General features: G+C 40.2%; 1 protein-coding gene and 1 non-coding gene across 7 annotated transcripts in view; both read right to left on the reverse strand.

The window, feature by feature from the left end:
- Window positions 1–18,748, reverse strand: part of FARS2 (phenylalanyl-tRNA synthetase 2, mitochondrial) — a 231,136-nt gene that overhangs the window by 74,084 nt on the left and 138,304 nt on the right. For all 6 annotated transcript variants that reach the window (XM_042869137.1, XM_042869135.1, XM_042869133.1 and 3 more), the window contains one exon: window positions 2,903–3,054. In XM_042869137.1, the coding sequence (XP_042725071.1) occupies window positions 2,903–3,054 (152 nt within the window). The remainder of the gene's footprint in view (window positions 1–2,902; window positions 3,055–18,748) is intronic.
- Window positions 8,259–8,330, reverse strand: TRNAP-CGG. Its single transcript has one exon. It is a non-coding gene; the product is annotated as a tRNA-Pro (tRNA).

Raw genomic sequence — 18,748 nt, forward strand, 5'->3', positions numbered from 1 at the left:
TTAGGCTGGAACATTTCTTTATTAACCTACCACAGCAACTCGGCTTTCTCCTCAATTTGTGCCTTCCATCAGGGAGAATACTTCCTGCTGGATCTTTAATTGCCTGTGCTTTCCTGGAAGATAGCTCAACGTCGTCACCTTATAAAAGTGGATAATCAAGAAATGTATATATTTATACATCTTTTCCCAGTCGTGTATTCCTTGTTTAAATAATTACTTGTCTCACACTTTTTTCCCTTTTTAGGTTTCTGAACCACAGAAAAGTCTGTAGATAACTACAGACTATCACAGAGACCGCCTCTATGAAGGATCTTAATTAAAAGATATTTTTTTATGTTCTAAGTTAGTTTTATTTGTACAGCATTTTCTTTATGGTCCTATAACTAAGAAAGGTAGTTTAGGAAGGAAAATAAGACTACTAGATGTCCTAATTCATCTCCCCTTTGTTCTATTTGCACAAAACTGGTACATTTAAAGGATGTGAAGTCTGAATTTTAATTTCCAGTAATGATTAATTATATACATGAACATACCATGCTGCTTATAAGTAACTAACATTCAAGACAGTAGCACTGCTGGCTTCTCTATCTTAAACACTTTTCTCCCATCCTCCATATCAGAATCACTACAAATTCAAGATCATGATTACATGTATCTAGATCCATAACATTCAGATCCATAGCAACACTGAGTATCTCTTTTATGTTAATTTCTCTGCCCAGAGGCTTTTCTGCAAAACCAAATTAAAGAAGCCACTGTACAGTTCCTGTAACAAGGCAATTATCTTGGAATTAAGACTAAGCAGAACACACTTCTTTTCAAAGAGTCAGTCTTCCAAAGGCTTTGGAAAGCAGACAAAATGCTGTCATTACAATGCCATCAATTGCAAAAGTTTCATATTTGCACACAGCCTGTTCTAAGAAAAAAGGGCATAACCATTATGGCTGAGGTACTCTTCATCTGCAATTTTTTTTTTCCTTTTTAATGAGGTAGATAATCTCCTTAGACTGCTGTTGTTGTTGCTTTTATAATGGAGTATTTTAGAAGATTTTTTTTTACTGTTACTGCGTTTGAATCAATTGAAGGGGCTGCATCACTTACCAACAATCCCTTAGTGACACCTGCTTCAGACCTGAAGATGATAAATGCTTCCACCCCATAGTATCAATGCATATTTGGACATCCGCTGAGTAAAGGCTTAATTGCTTTAGGGACAATACTAGGAAAGTCCCAAATTTGGGTGAAAATTCTCAGTGAGGAGTCCATTTCCTTCCCCACCCATTTGCATAAGTTGCAGAGGGAAGCAGAGATACATTCCTTGCAGAAGAATAAAAGATCTTGCATTGACGAACCGTCCTCCCTGGTATGTATTCAGGTATATGTCTGAATAGTATAGTATAGTATAGTATAGTATATAGTATACTATATACTATAAGATATATACTATAGAAAGTATATCAGAAAAGAAAACACATATACAAGAAATTCAGAGCACTGAATCCTGTTCCCAGTTCACCACTCTACTAAAATGGAAGATACTATTCTAATTAAAGGAGCACAACCCATGAGCTGAGTCGTGACTGATGTAGCTTTGCTGCTTAGACTTCCCTTGTATAAGCAGATTCCTGAAACCAGCTGCAGGACTAAGCACAGAATAACACTGTCTCTATGAGAGGCCACAGAGAATAATATTTTACCAAATCTTTATCTTGGCAGAGGTGCCCATGCTACATACAAGCTTTTCCCCCAGGAGAAGACGTAACAACAAAGATCATCACATTGAGTATCACCAGAAAGAGTGTAGACTGAATGTGAAACAGAGGCGTTGTACATACAATAAATATTCAGCACAAGCAAGCTGAAAAGATAAGAACCAAAAATGGGTCAAATATCCCAAATTCTGCAGATCATTTTGATGTTAATTATAATACCATATCAGAACTGTCAACATATCAAATTCATAAGAATAGGTCAAATTCCTGAATGTAGGAATTAATAATCCATAATGTTGGAGCACAACACAAACCATTTCCCATCATCTTCAAGCAGTGTTCTAGTTAGATTTGCTACCTGCCTTTCTAGAGCCAAAAAAAACCAAAACCCACAACCAACCAACCAAAAAAAAACCAAAACCAACCCACTCTCAAAGAGGAGAAATTATTTTAAAACCCAACTGAGTAGCCAGCAGTGTATTTACTTTTTTGGTTTTGGAAAGAACAAATTGAAAAACGGTATACATGGAATAACTGATGTTTGTCAATTTTTGACACAACTGATACTATCTGTAGGACAAGCATCCTGCACACCCAGAACAGTTGTGCCAGTACTGTTAGATAAACAAAAAGGTACTTTCAAGCCTGAGAGACTGTTCAACAGCACAAATAAGCATCAGAATAAGGAATAAAATGTATTTTTTCTGCCCATTGAACACCAACAATAGTTTTCTGCAACAAATCATTATTATCCCTGATACTTATAGTAAAGGTCGACTAGTGCATCTGTACTGGAACAAGAAAGGAAGAGAACAGGGAGACCAACCGTAGCCATTATGCAAAAAGCATGAGTGGGATATCAGACATATCACAGATCAGAGTGCAGTGCATTGGCAGACGTAGTGAGGAGGGCTCACTACTGTTCACTACTGTTGTATACTCAGGTGTAACACACTGTGATTGCAGACTGAATACCACAATACAGTAATAATACAGTAATAATGCAAAAGTGAAATTCAAAGACAATGTTTATAAATGAAAGCAATTTTTTTGCTGAAAGTGTTGTAAGAATGTTTTGGAAGTAAAAAACAAAATGCATAGACACTGTAAGAATCAACAATTTCTTGTTGTAGAGAATTAAAATATTCCTATTCTGACAACAGGAAAAATATGTTCAAAGTTTCACTTACTTTGGATGGGTATATTCATCCAGTAGGACAACTTTTTCTATCAGGTCTCCACCAACACTTCTGGCCAAGTCATAGAAATCATTCTTAGAATACGTCTCAGTAGGCAGCCAAAAGGAGATGTCATTGATCAAAGGTGGGTATCTGCTGAGCGGCTAGAAAAATTACAAAAACATACTTTTTTAAGTGCTTGGCCTCGGCAGGAATCCCTGCGACTGTTTTGATCTGATATAATACACACAGCATAAATTTTGAAAGCCTTCTGAAATATTTTTCGAAGAGCACACTGTTCACATAAACAACTGAGATGCAAGATTTTGTACTAGGAAATGCCTTCTGGAGATCACACAACCACTTTGATTCATTCAGAGGAACAGGACTTCTAGCTGCCATTTCCTATTCTGTTTAATCACCCTCATTACTAGCCAACATCACGCAGGCAGACAACAAAGGTGACATCTTTGGTCCTTCTTCTCAACTTCATTTTTTTTAAAACACAGTTGAACTTACAAGGGCGCTCAAGTAAAAATGAAGATTTGCAGACAGGAAAAGCATCATTTCTGCAAACTGTGAGCAAGGATCAAGTTTGGTCTTTGTTGTTGTTGTTGTTGTTCCTAGATGTTTTGGCTCTGAGATTTTAGAAGGAAGGAATGAAATAAAAATCTTGCTTTGATCCTGAACACGCTTCCAGATTAGAGCTGCTTAAAAAGAGGAGTTCATTTCAACATGTTTACTCTTCAAGTACAATTGCACTTTTAAAAAGCACTTTTCAGGTTTTTCACAAATTTTCATGTGTAAAATGTCTACATATTTTATATAATTGTTAAATAGCCTATCGTTATCATTTGTCCAATTTCATGCTAAAAGAAGTCTTACAAAGAGGTGCCTGCTCATCAAAAGGTTACAGTCAGAAACATATTTTGGCTTAAAAAGAAGTATCAGTTCATTTTCCAGTGAGTTTTATAGACAACCAAATATCTATAGCAGAAAGAAGCACTGCTACTAGCATAACTATTAATTCCACAAATACCACAACAGTCTATTAAACACAATGGCAAAACCATAGCATCTTTAATCTAGACAGAAAGGCCTCATCTTGTGGTTAAGGCAGTGTAATTTTTTATTTGTACAAGTAGGAAGGTTAAGAAAACAAGACAATTCACAGTTTTTATGTAACTTTCTTGAAGTCAGCATATTTCAGCTTTGCTTTTGCTGAAACGTTTTCTCCTTTAAGGAAAAAGCAAATGGTAATCTTCTTTCCTGCCCTACAGGTCATGAAATACCTTAGTTCTGCCTTTCATTAATGCACTAAATTTAAATGAACTACTTCTGCAAAACTTTTGGGGGCCTGCAAGAGTTGAAAATAGCTTTTCTTATTTTGTTTATATGTTTATGACAGCTGATGTGTATACTCCGGTCCACTCAAAAATGTATTTCATACCTGGGAATGTTTTATGACAGAACAGTGAAATCCTAATACCTACTGAAGCAATAAACCTCTTAAAAAGGCAAACTTACAGCATGCTGATCTACACAAATCCTGTTCTGTACTGTGTAAACCAGTCAACACACGTATGATAAAGAATATGGTGCGATTTTTAAATTAATAGCCCCTCCTGTGAATGAAGTTGTGAATCACAAATGATTGTTCAACTTATTAAAGGAATTAAGTTATCAAATGAACTCATTTCCTGTACATCAAATAAATAAGGAACTCCCAGCATAAAGCCATCATTCAAGAGCTCTCGATGAAATACCAGAAGCTAATTAAATGTAAACACCTCTTCTGCTACACCAAAGTCATGGCTATAAATGCTGAAGAAGCTTCTCAGTCAATGACCTGCTATGTGTCTTAATGTAGATTATGATCTAGATTAGATTATGATTAAGTTATGATCCTGCAGACACCTGTATTCTGATCTCATCCCAGTCTACCACATTTACCGCTGCTGTATTTCAGCAACCTACCATGCACACTGCAGAGCTTGCAGGGACTGAAAACTCCCAGCTTGCCAGCATTAAGTTATTTAAACAGAAACTGTGGCTCACAGGCCTAAGCATGACTGAGCACTCACTGCATTGGGGTAGGTGATTTCTTTCACTCCCACAGATTCAAAGACGCTAGAGAAAAATAATTAAATGTTCAAGTCAGTCAGTAACACTCTAAAACTCAAGAGGAACAGAGTATCACCAATTCACAGTGAGCGAGTGGTAGGAATCAATTTCAAAAGCAGCAGGCTTATGTCAGATGCATGAAAACAGCACTCTTAGTTCTACTCAAAATGTGGCGTGCACAGGGATCCAGTGTGGCCAAATGTGGTAAAGTTACCTGAAGTCTGATGAGACTAACAGTGTAATCAAATTCAAAATGAGCAAAGTTACTGAGAGATGTAATAATCTGCAGGATCTGGCCCACCTTCTAAATAATGAAATCTGTAGGAAAACTGTTTCATTGAGTTGATCTACTGAGTTACTAACTTTGAGACAGAATTGCAATTTTGTGTGTGCACAAATGCATGCTTGTGCATGTTTTGGGGGCATCATGTAGATTGGAAGAATGAATGCTTAAAGCAGTAAGTGCAACTTTTTTGTTATTAGATACTAATACATTATCAGAGCCTTCTAATACAAAAAAATCTCTTATGGTAGAAGACAAGGCAATAATCCTATATTATACTTTCACCACCTGGCTACAGTCAATATCCCTGCAGCAAGTTTTGTATCAACACTAAAGTCAGTAAAACTCCTAGATCTCATGTATTGTATTGATCTGTTTGTTGTAGAGCTACATAATTGTTTATTAGCCACCCTTAAAATGTGAAAAGCATAGGACAAGCATTTCCAGGTGGCAGGCAAACATGAAGTTACTATGTTTGTACTGAGACATCCCAGCAAACATCTACTGTGGGTAGTCACTCCTTGGGTGGTTTTGTTGGTTCTTTTTCTGTGTGTGTTTTAAAAGACTATCAAGTGACCCAATAAAGGTTCAGAAAGCAGACCTGATCCCACCTGCATGAAGCTGCTGCTAGGTGCCAGTCAGTCAGTCAGTGGACAGCACTGCTGATGCACAGAAATAAGGATACAATCTATACAGAATTTTAATGCAATGTAATATTCTCATTGAAATGAAAGCTACATTCTTGTAATAACTAAACCTCTCTTAATGCATTCCAGGCTGAACCAACATTCCGGGTTATCTCAGGAAATCTAAACACGCAGCAGGCATGAAATTTGAAGTTGCAAATTTACAGCTGCAACTTAGCCCCCTCACATAATGAAGTTTTCTGTATTAGTGTGTAAGCTCATAGATTTACACTTCTGTATTTATTATCAGCGTAGACAAATTAGAGTTGCTGCAGGAAACATAATTTTGAATTTCTTGGCTGTCATGGCTTAAAATTTGCAGTCACGGTGTTCCCATAGGATAAGCATTCTCCCTTTTCCTTCATCCAATTAATTTTTTTCCTTAGCTATGTATAGTAAGTTCCATATACTCATACATGTGTACACCCACACACATATGCATATATTCATGTATATATCGGAGCTCACACACACACACATCCAAAGGAGAAAACAGAGAAGTTTCACCAGAAAGCTTTTACAAATGCGGATAAGCAGATATGCTGTGGGATTGAATTTTTAAAAGCAGTGTGAATGGATGGGTTTGGAAGTGACGCACTGCTCTGTCCTCCTGTGGGGAGCTGCAGAACAGTGATGCTTCTCAGTGCACAGGGGCAGCGACTGCACAGTAGGATCTGTCCTCTTTGGACAGTAGTCTGCTCCCCAGACTGTTTGTCTCTGCAAGCTCACATGAAGGTATCCGTTGAAGGTATCCACATGAAGTGTCCATTGGAAAATCCCCTTTTCTCTTGATTTCAGGCACTCTGCTTGTACGCAGGGACCATTTTCTGAGTGGAAGTGGCTTCCTTCGCAAATGGATGAGAACGCTCTGTCCTTGGTTTGAAGATCATGCGGGTGCTTCAACTGCCCCAAGTAACTTCCCACCATGAATTTATTCAGTGTTGAAACTGATTGCTTCTACTTCTCACGGAAGCAAGAGAGAAAGAAGAGAATGCAAAGAAGGCATCAGCTTTTAAGTGAACAAAAGAGTGCACTTTTCTCACCCTGTTGAAACTAAACACCTGTTACAGGAGAGCAAGGGAAAAACTGAAAAGGGACTAAAATTCATGGTGGACAGATCCTCTAGTAACTATGAAAGAGTGATCCAACTGAATTTTTGATTCAGCAATTCTCTCATCACTGTAAACCAGATCAGTGAAATTAAAGAAGGATCACACTGTTTCCACACTTGCTCTGCTGTTTGCCAGCACAGCAGACAGTATACTTGAGCCAGATGGTTACATACAGGGTATCAGGTCTTCTGTCTTCAAGGAAATTGCTTCTTTCACAGCATTCTGCTAACCATAACATTACTAAACCAAATATCCTTTATTCTCTTACATTAGTTATTTTTCATTTTAAAGAATTATTAAGGACAGCATAAAGAAGTTGAGCTATTAAACAACCACGTGTATATGAGATTACAGTCATCTCTGGCATGGCACAGTCAAGTGTTCTAGAGTCTCTGGAGCAAGGGGAAAGAGGAAGGATTTCCCCAACATTCCCACAGCGGTCCCCATTTTCCTTTCTGTTCACTTTCTAACCAGGTTGGTTCCTTCTCATTCCCAAAGGTTTTAATTGGCGGTAGCTGACTGAAATATTTAGTTTCTAAGATGTGTTCAGGAGCTCCAGTTCAGACCCTGCTCTTTCCTTTCAGAAGAGAGCCCAAGTGAAAGCCACATATGCCACAAGGAGCATTTGCCTTCCAGTACTGCAGCTGACTAGACTTGCCAACCACAGCCACAGCTCAAATCAATTAAACAGTATCCCAGTTCTCTACTCTGGCTACTGTAGTTCACATTCCTTCATGGAAGCAAAGAAAGGGGGATGGATGTCACACCCTCCTCTAGAGATCAATACCTTGGGAAAAAAGTTGTGTCCGAAAGAAAGGCTCACTTGTTTGTCAGCAGCAGCCTCCACCATAAAACAGCACAGGGTTACAAACAACTGTGCTGCCTCACCATGGCAAAACACTCTGTCCTGACTTCTCTCATTCCTGAGGGAAAAAGTGACAGAATTACAGAAATAAAGGAAAAATCTTGGGGGGGAGGGGGGGGGGGGCGGGGGGGAAGTAGGAAGGTGCCATGGAGCACAGACTGTTTTTTTTTAGCTAAGTCTCAGCAGCCTTCAATCAGGGAGGAATCCATTCCTCTGTGATTTGGAGGTAAGGATGTGGTGAGCGACCAAAACGTCCTGCTTTAAAAAGGCAAGTTCCTTTAGTCACTGCGCCAAAGAAGGGCTCGTCCGGGATTTGAACCCGGGACCTCTCGCACCCGAAGCGAGAATCATACCCCTAGACCAACGAGCCGATGCATTACGCGGCGCCCCGCCCATGTTTTACTCCCAGCGCCCTGACGCTGCTGCTACACCTGCAAGCACCAGGATGAGCAGTGATGCTGTAGCAAAACGAAAACCTGGAAAGCTTTTAAGTTAAGAAGCCCACCCAGAATTACTGCTGCTTATTACACCTCTGTGTGCCACTGGAAAGGGACAGTGCTTTCTTAAACACGACACTGTTTTATGCTGCAAGCATTTCATTTTAAAGTCAAGCTCATTTAATTTTGTCATGGGCAAGGCTTCAAGTTTAAAGCTGTAATACGATTCTGAGTGCAAATATATACTTTAAGTAGACCTTGCAGTCAAAAAACTGAGAAGAAATGCATGTCTTTTGTGATGTTATCCAAGTACAAAAGAGTTACCTCTATTGTCACAGAATAGGCTATTTTTATATGACAGTGAGGAACTGAAGAAGTACAAGAAGGACATAAAAAACAGAATTGACCTCACCCTATGAAAAGCAGGGTTATCACAGTCTTACAGTGCATACAGTGCAAAGATATTTCAAGATACGCATGCACTTGGGTATAGGGATATGCCTTTTCACTTGCAATCTGATTATGAAAAACTCCAAAAAGATAAATACAGATGATTCCTCAGTACTGATGACAGATGATCTGCTCTATGCTTGAGTGGTCAGAAGTATTTTCTCATTCCCATAGAAGAGGTAAGATTCGCAGGCAGAAGTACCACAAGGGAATGTCGTCTCTCTACTACTCACTCTCACATCTTCTCAGTTTCTTACAAACCCATCTGAAAACAGCAGGGCAAAGAAGAGATCAGTCTTACATGTTCCTATAGCAGCAGCTCTAGGTCTACTGTGCAAAGATACAGTCTGCTCATGCTTCTTCCCTCAGGCTATTGGTTCCCAGTCGATGGCCCACTGAGCAAACTAGCTTCATGGTGCTAAACTTCTCCCATTTCAAACGCACGTACATCACAGCAAAGCAATCAAAAGCAAATTAAAACTGTTTATGGAATCTCTTTTTCATCTGAGCTGTTGCTATCAGAGAATTGTTCTGACACAAAGAGGAGCAGATGGGACAACCCACGTTGTGGTGTTCTTTACAGAAAATGAGCAAGGTTGTGTTGTGGGGAAGGAATTCAGTAGATTTGGAATTCTCAAAATGGTAAACAGTATTAACTCTTTGTGGTCCTAGTCTACGTCAAGAAAATTGGATGGAGATGTATTTGTTTCCATAGTCCTGAAAATAACCTCTTATGAACAGAACTTGGTGACAGCTGCTGAGCCAGCATTAATGAAGGTCTCAAAAAAAGCTGTCAGCTACAACTGCCCTATCCGTCTGTCCATATTCAATCTGCCCTTCTACCCAAATCTCCAACCACAGAGGCAGAATCACTCTGTCAGGCTTTTCTTTTTCTTTTTCTTTTTCTTTTTCTTTTTCTTTTTTTTTTTTTTTTTGTAGCAGGTATAAAAAGGGGAGAGAAGACACAGACCACAGAAAACAAGTTGACAATGAATGAAGATTTCATGTCCCAATCTTGTACTTTTATAAGAACGATCTGCCATGCCTGCAAGGAACAGACAATAAAGTGGTGTAAGTCTGTAGAAACTCAGCCTCTCAGCAGATACTAAAAATGCATTCCTTGGCTGTGCTGTGCACCTGTGACTCCTGCAAAAGGCATTGGCTGCAGCTGGCATTCAGTATTTCCCACGCTCAGAAGTCAGGTTTCCTCCTATCTGTTGGTTTGGTTTATACGGTTTTTCATCATAATGCTTAATAACAGTGCTTAGATAAATAGCACAGTGAGGTAAAATACAGCACACATCAACGGTTCATGTAAAAGATTTCTATCTAAATAAAAAATACAAGTATTCAGAAAGTGACTGCAGTAATACGAAGACGTATTTCTTCCAACTACACAGTGTAACAATAGAAACAAATTGGACCCAACATTTTATTACAGCTTAGACGAGAAAGCTCATAAAACATGTCACTGATTATATTTTCTTTTCTTCTCATTAAATTCCCAGCTCTGGAAAGTTATTGTTTAAATGGTGGAATCTCCACAACACCTGAATATGGCTTGCAACCAAAATAAACATGTAGCCCAAATCTCAGAGGCACATGCAACACCTTTGCAAGATCTCTTTGTCCTGCCTAACAAGCTGTAATTTTTTTCTCTTCCTCCTAAAAAGCAGAGACTTCCAGAAGTGATGCTGATGCCTCACACTTTTTCCCCACAAAATTCCCCCAAAGTACAAAACCAGCAACAAAACACAAGGGTAGTGCAGGAAGCTTGAAACAATATCCAACTGTAAAGAACAGCAGGTAAACTAGAGAGGAACTGAAATGAAAGGCTCTACGTTCTTGCCCAATACTCCAAAGAGAGAGAAAAGCGTTTTGTTTTTTTTTTTTTTCAGGTGAACCCTGAGTCCTTCCAAACAGAAAGCTACAAAGATGCTACAACAGACCCAGACGACACCAAGACAAAAAAGGACAAGAGCTATGCAAAGCATTTAAATAGGCAATTACAAAACATAAAGAACACTTACAGTGTCAAGTGCACATCCAAACTCCTATGTGCAGAAGGCTATTTTGTAACACTTCTCCTTGTTTTACAAGAATCAGAAAATGGATTCATTACTCCTGATTTAGGAGAAGGGGTTATGTATGGAATAGTTTGCAACATGCATTTAATGCATCCACAGGAGGATGCAAGAATCCCCAACAGAGGTCATTTATCTTCATTATTTAATTTTTTGAAAAATTGCAAAAGCAAGACTAATCCTCTGCAGCAAATGCACACCAAAGCATTAGTTATTTTTCACTTCCTGTTGCAGGTGGTCACTACTATGGCTCATGCAGATGAATGCAGTTCAGGACAAGCATAATAAAAACAATAGCCTTTTCCAACCATGCCTTGTGTTGTTTGGCTGTTCTCTGTAGCTTAATTCATATGCTGATCAGAGAAGTAGTAGCTGAAATTCAGGGTTTTTATTAACACTGTGTACTTCTAAATGGTGCTCTTGTTCATGCATACACATACATGCACCCAGACACGTTCTCCCCAGCCCTCAATTCCTAGTGAGGCTCTACGGTTCAGCTGCAATGGCTAATCATGATGCAGACAATGGCTGTAAGGGTTTAAGCATGGTTTTAGAGACCACTTTACCAAAAGCCCTTTCCAGGATGCATCTTTCATGCACAACGTTTGCACAAATGTTAGAACAGCTATAAAGTTTGTCACCTTTGACAAAACCCAACTTCTTATACAAAACTGGAAAAAGAGTTCCAGCGCATGGTTTCCTACTGATACCAAGATACACATACATATTTTGAACATTTATTTGGTAGTGTACGATTACCAGAAAAGACCTCTGAATCTCCAAAGCCACGCACTTACACAGTACAAGTGCTTAGGTACACATTAAAACAGGAGCTTTTCTTTCATTAAATGATAATGTACACTTGCAAAGGTATATTTAACTTTGCTGCAGGCAGTTTTTGTGATAATTATCGAGGGCTGATAGCATTCCATGAGGTAGGCAGAGCACAAAACTACTGCCTCAGTCCTGAAGAGCCTTCTGAGCTAGAGAAACCATTCTGAGGCAGGAGGTACATGGTGACTGCAGGACAACTGTAAACAGCAGGGTAAACAGAACTATTGAGTAGGGAAATTGATTTAATTCTCAGGTCAGGGCCAAAGACTAAAGTGAAGATAGTTCCTGTGCTATTCTTCTAGAAAGAATTCTATTCACTGCACTGTAATTAAACCTACATTAGAAAAACATTGGCAAGAGCATGTGAATTACCCTCCTTATTACCTACACACTTCTGTAGGCAGTAAGACTGAAAGCACTTAACATCTGTGGATTCCTGCTGTAACCAACAGCAGCTGGTTGTCATAATTTGACATAACCAATCCAAATTCTACTGTTATTTCAGATTTCCAGGCTTACTCCGTCTTCACCTAATATTAATTTAATGTGGGTTTCAGCATATATATCACGTCTGGAAACAGTTTCATGTCTTATTTGATCACTCCTTCTACCCATTATACTTCATCATCTGGGAGGCAATAAAGATTGTTTGATATATTCAGTAGAAGAATTACTCATTTGTGAGCCATTTGTTTTAAAGAGCCTAAACCAGCCAAACAGCAAATAGATGAGGTTTAGAGATCAGAGGGAACCACAATAACACATGCTTCTGGCAGCTTAGCACATTTTGCTAAGCAATCATTTAAACAGTATCAGGTGGACCTTATAGTGGGTTGCACTGGCTTTTGCCTGTAGCAACATGATTCTACTGACTACACTGCAGCAATACTGGGAATCGGAAATTCATTTCTCCTTTACTTCATATTGGAAGGGTACATTTGCTCCTTTTTGTTTTTAAATCCTTTTTTTATTTTTCCAATTGGAAGGAAATCCCTGATGGTTTGGTCCCAGCTACTGGGACTCTTCAGTTTGTACTGACAACATCCCTGTTACAATTGCCATATTTTCTAAGCTTTGAGCGAGCGTCCTCTTAACAAATGAAATGTTCTACATTCACTGACACGTGAAATGGGCATTCTTGAAACACTGTTCTTCCTTCTGTTTGTGCCAAAGCTTTTTACTGGATATGCTGTGGATGTTATCCAAAAAGAATTGAGAGGCTGGGTTTCTTCCATTTCATTTCAGCTTTCAGGAGCAAAGAGAAGCTGAAAAATTGTGACCTTGACTCTTTTATTTGTTGTTTTAAACAGGTTATGCTCCTTCTTTTATGTGACAGTATTTTTACATTAATTGTTCAGAAGGACAATGGAAAACACCTGGTTTGGGAAGATAGGGACACACAGGACATGTTTACAAACTCTGTGGCCTTTGGATCTCATGGTTATTGCACAGGTGTGTCTCACTTAGGATGCCACCACTGGAACCTAAATAACAAAAAAACCCTCAAGAACAGCTGCATGAGTTCCAAGTTATTCTGTCCTTTCTTCACCAGTCCTTGATGTTCCTTTCAATTACTTCTAGAATTCATTCTTTCCTCCAGAAATGCAGTTTTGGATGTCTGAGCCAGCAGTGTGTGCCTGTGGCCAAGAAGGCCAACAGTCTGCTGGGGTGCATTTAACACAAGTGCGGCCAGCAGGTTGACCACCCCCCTCTATTCTGCCCTGGTGAGGCCACATTTAGGTTAATGTCACCAGTCCTGGGCTCCCCAGCTCAAAAAAGACAGGGATCTCCTAGCAGGAGTTCAGCAGAGGGCCACAAAGAGGGCCTGGAGCATCTTCCATATGAGGAAAGGCTGAATAACCTGGGTCTGTTCAGCCTGGGGAAAAGAAGACTGAGAGGGGATCTAATAAATGTTTATGAATATCTAAAGAGAGGTGGGAGGCAAATGGATGAGGCCAGTTCTTCCCAGTGGTGCAGAGATGTGACAAGAAGTAATGTAGTAAAAACTGAACAGGAAGTTCTGTACAAACATGCAGAAGAACTTTATGATAAGGGTGATGGAGCACTGAACAGGCTGCTCAGAGGGGTTGTGGAGTCTCCTTCAACAGAGATATTCAAGTCCTGGCAGGACACCTGTCTGTGTGACCTGCTGTATGGAACCTGCTTTGTAGGGGTTGGATTCAGTGATCTCTCGAGGTCCCTTCCAACCCCTGCGTTTCTGTGATTCTGTGTGAAAAGGCAGACGACTCCCATGTAGAAGAAACTCTTCTTTCTATCCTCATCTGTGACATTTCTCTTGCAGGCCACAATGCTGTGGCACACTGCTTTGTGGCATAGCCACCTTGATTCTTTTTTCTCCACTTTTCTGAAGTCAATTTTTGTTTATCCTGCCTCTAAAAACAAAGGTGCTGTCTCCTCAGTTGTGGGGATGGGGCAGAACTGTGAAGTGGATCTGGGGACTGATAAGGCTTTCAGGAAGCATAGAGATAAAAAGGTCCCTGATCTACTGCTTCTCAGTGTAGTTACATACATGGCTGCTGCAGTGCAACTGGAAGAGCAAAGCAGAAAAGCACACAGGAAAGAACAAAATATTATGCCTCTTATCCTGTACTGAGAGAACCAAGGCTCTGGGAACAGGCAGTAGATAACAATCACAAAAGCATCAAAATCTTTGAAATGTAGAGGAGTTTAAATTGCTGTGTCTGACTGGAACTACGGTCAAAAGAAAGGACATCTTCCAAGTGGGAATAGGAGTATTTCACATTTCAAGCTTCCAAAACCTCCATGGCACTCTCTACATTTATTATAAGGCCCTGTACTTCCCGCATAGTTGAGAATTTGAAGAAATAAAGAAATAAATTCAACTTTTAAAATAATCTGCCATGTCATAAAAACTGTACTGGTGTACTCCACAGGTCAGACTGAGCAAAGCTTAAAGCCAGGTGGATCAAAGGTTTGAGTCTAGTGCATTGATGTGCATTCACCAGAGGGGAATTATTACCTATGAAAGGTTATGGAGATCATGAGAGATCCCCAATGACAAGAGACAGGCAATAGTGCCAGACTTCAGAAAAGCCAGGTGGCAAGCCAGTGAACCAAAGGCTGGTAAGCTTCACCTTTGTCATGGAAAACCATGCAGTGGTTCATCTTGAAACACATTTCTGCACATACGGAGGAAAAGGAAGTGACTGGAACTAGTCAACATGGATTTACCAAAGCTGAATCAAGCCTGACCAACCTGAATGCTTCCTCTGACGAGATTTCTAATCCAGTAAAGGGAGAGAACAGCAGCTATAATTTACCTTTTTTGATGATTAATGATTTTAGAAAGGTTTTTGGCATTGTCTCTTAAAGAATTCTTGTGCCCAAGTTAGGACATTTTTGTCTGGAAGGCTGAATAAAGAGATATGTGAAAAATGCCTGTTGTATGGATAGACTCAGCACTGGTTAATGAGTTCTTAATGGCTTTCCTGCAGAGTATAAGTAGAGTATTGCAGGTGTCTGTCTATACTGGTACCTGTACAGTTTCACATCTTTCTCAGTGACCTGGGAGTGGTGATCCAGTGCTTGCTCACAAAATCTGAAGAATGACACCAAACAGTGGGAGCTGACACACTCAGTAACCAGACTGTCATACAGAGGGATCTAAGCAGCCTGGAGGAATGAGACAACTGTAACCTTACAAGATTTGAACAAGGATAAATGCCATGTTCTGTACCTGAAGGAAGAGCCCCAAAGCTGTAGCAAGAAGACAGACTGAAGACTGACGGGTACATTGAACTCCAAATGCCTACAACAGCCATTTTGAAAGTTTTCTCAACTTCAACCCTACAAGGCACTGATCACTCTTGGATCCTAGTAAGTAAGAGAACTCTGACCCACACCTACTAAACCATTTAGTATATACCTGACTTTGAGAACAGGAACTAACTCATTGATTTAAATGGGATTACTCACAAGTGAAAAGCTCAGCATATGCTTCAGTACTTTGCCTGTCTGAGGCCAGAGGACTCAGGTTCCTGGAGCACTGGCTATAAATTATACAACACCCTGATGAGAGAAGACTTGGTCAAGCAATTTCTAATCCAATCATGCAGTTCAGTACATGGCCTCCCAGAAAAGAAGGTATTTTTGCCTTCTTTCTTTGCTTATCCAAAATAAAAAAACAAATTTCACAATGTTTTGCAGAGCTTACAGACAAGCCCAAGATGCTACATGGCACTGTAAAGGTTTTACTGACATTCATTTAGTATGATCTACAGAAGTCACACACAGGAAAATTCAACTTTCCCAAAGTCATGCCAATAAAATATTTATGCTATTCCATCACCTATTCTGTTGTACCTCCACATGTGTATACACACACACTTTATACATCTTCAATTACAGTAAAACTAATTAGACAATAAATCACAGTTGAGGCTGTACCTCATTTGTTCAGACATCCAAGTTGAATTTACATACTAATGGCTGTGCATTTGCCTTTAATAGATGCACTATTAGAAAGTAAGCATAATAAATGAATAACCATTTAAGTTTGGAGTTACCTAATCTTGATGAAAAATATCTGAAAATGTAGCACCTAGTGAATCCATTTATTTTTTTATTGGAAAATAAAGCTAATCACAGAATAAGAAGATAAATATAAATTATATAGTATAGCATTCTAATGATGGATTAGACAGACTCATTTTTTGCTCTGAACGCAGTAAGATTAAATTGGTTGAAATAGTTGGCTTACACGTGAAATGATCTGTTTTCCAAAGCCTGGAAAAAAGAACATAGATTAAAAAGGTTTAATTTATAAAACATTTCCCTTGGACCTGCAAGTGAATTTTATATTCATAATCTACTAAGGCTTCAGGACAAGCTACCTTGTCTCTCAGGAACAATCAGTTATGTGCACAAGAAAGATGCACAGGGATGATGACTGCCTCAATAAACTGAAAAGTGCACAGTAACAACAACATAAAGATGCTCTGTGTAGGGGTCTAATTCATACGGCACACTGAACGAAGGCAAATGGAAGTGAGGTAACCTTTGTTACTTTCCATAGGAGAATGATAGAATCACAGAATTTTAGGAGTAGGAAGGGTCCTCTAGAGATCACTGAGGCCAGGACCATACTAAAGCAGGTTCCCTACAGCAGGTCTCACAGGAAATCATCTAGATAGGTCTTGAATATCTCCATAGGAGGAGACTCCACCACCTCTCTGGGCAGCCTGTTCCAGGGCACCACCTCTCTCCCAGTGAAGTTCTTCCTTGTGTTAGTCTGGAGCTGCCTGCGTTTCAGTTCGTGCCCATTGCCCCTTCTTCCATTGTTGCTCGCCACTGAAAAGAATCCCCCCAATGGACCTGACTCTCATACTTTAAATATTTATAACTAGTGACGAGATCCCCTCTCAGTCCTCTCTTCTCTGGGCTAAACAGCCCCAGGTTACTCGGCCTTTCCTCATAAGGGAGATGCTCCAGGCCCTTGATCACCTTTGTTGCCCTCCACTGGACTCTTTCTAGGAGATCTCTGTCTTTTTTGAACTTGGGAGCCCAGAGCTGGACACAGCATTCCAGACATAGCCTCACCATGGCAGAGTAGAGGGGAGGATCACGTCCCTCGACCTGCTGGCTGTGCTCTTTTAAACGCACCCCAGGAGACCATTGGCCTTCTTGGCCCCAAGGAGCACACTGTTGGCTCATAGCCAATCTGCTATCCACCAAGATAAGCTCACTTTGCGTAATGAATCATTTATTTCTACACAACATGAGCTTTCTGAAGCATCATCCCTTTTCTGAGCATCATCCCTGCTAACCTTGACTGGACACTTCTCAAAGCAGAAACAGGCTCCTAATTTAGGACTACATACATCATTTTGGCTACAGCTGTGTGGGAGGTGAACAGTGAACAGTACAAGCTACTCAGCTCTCCTCACTCCCAGCAGAGATGCTCTAGGAGCTCCATGCATCCAGTCTCTATTAAAATGATCATGGTTAGGAAGTCTACTGTTATAAGTAGAAGCTAGCACTGTTTGGAAGAAACAGTTTGGAGAGACTGCACGTGCCAGCAGATACAAGGAAGTAGCAGCCCCTTCAGGTGATGAAAGAGGGTGCTGAGATGTAGGTGGTGCGAGGGCTATTGTAGATATTGCAGAATAATATAGATACTGCAGAAATGAGGAAAACAAGAAGAAAGCAACCCTTATAATCCCACCTAGGAAGTCCGCATTTAGCTAGGAATCAGATAGTGCTTCCCTCAAAACAACATAAACATACTTCTGTCTGATCTGAGACCAGTCTACAAGACTCATCTGCAATCAAAATACTCATTTAAAAGAACAGCAGCAGCAGCCACCGCCAGCATCAGCCCAAAGTGATTTTGTGAGGCAAGAGTAGTCAGTGGGCACAACGTGCAGCTTGCTCAGTCTGGCAGCACAGTGATGGAGGTTCTGGGAGCTGCCCTGTCTCCAGAGTCCATTCATCTTAATCAACACCTCTGGGCACACTGCACTTCACCTCAACTGTGAGAGTCTTCCTTCCCTAAATGTCATTTCATTTTTGTACCTTTTCTTGTAAGTTGTCAGCCCACAGACATATCTTTTTCTTTTAAGAATGCAGGTTCAACATGGGCCAAAAAGTGATTACACGCAACTCTGCTCAGAACTGTGATGAGCAGAGAGATAACAGTGTAGTAGATCGGATCCAGGCCATTTGTTTTACTACGTTACGCCTTGCAGGTGCTTAGTCTTTCCTGCCCTGTCCACCCTCAGCTCTTCATTTCACAGCCTGAACAGAAGCACTACACAAGTGACTGAAGGCAGGTAAGTAGCCCCTCGCTGCTGTGACTTCTGTCAAATCATAGCTGCAGTGATTTAGGTAATCCAAATCAACACCACAAGCTGATCTGTGGGGAGCAGCACTCTAGCACTGCTGTGCTGAGTGACCCCAATGGTACAAGCACTGTCAGCTTTCCCAGCAGCTTTCTGACCTAC

Source organism: Lagopus leucura, unplaced genomic scaffold (assembly GCF_019238085.1).
Source record: "Lagopus leucura isolate 7727_CA_CO unplaced genomic scaffold, USGS_WTPT01 Super-Scaffold_100002, whole genome shotgun sequence".
Lineage (NCBI taxonomy): Eukaryota > Metazoa > Chordata > Aves > Galliformes > Phasianidae > Lagopus > Lagopus leucura.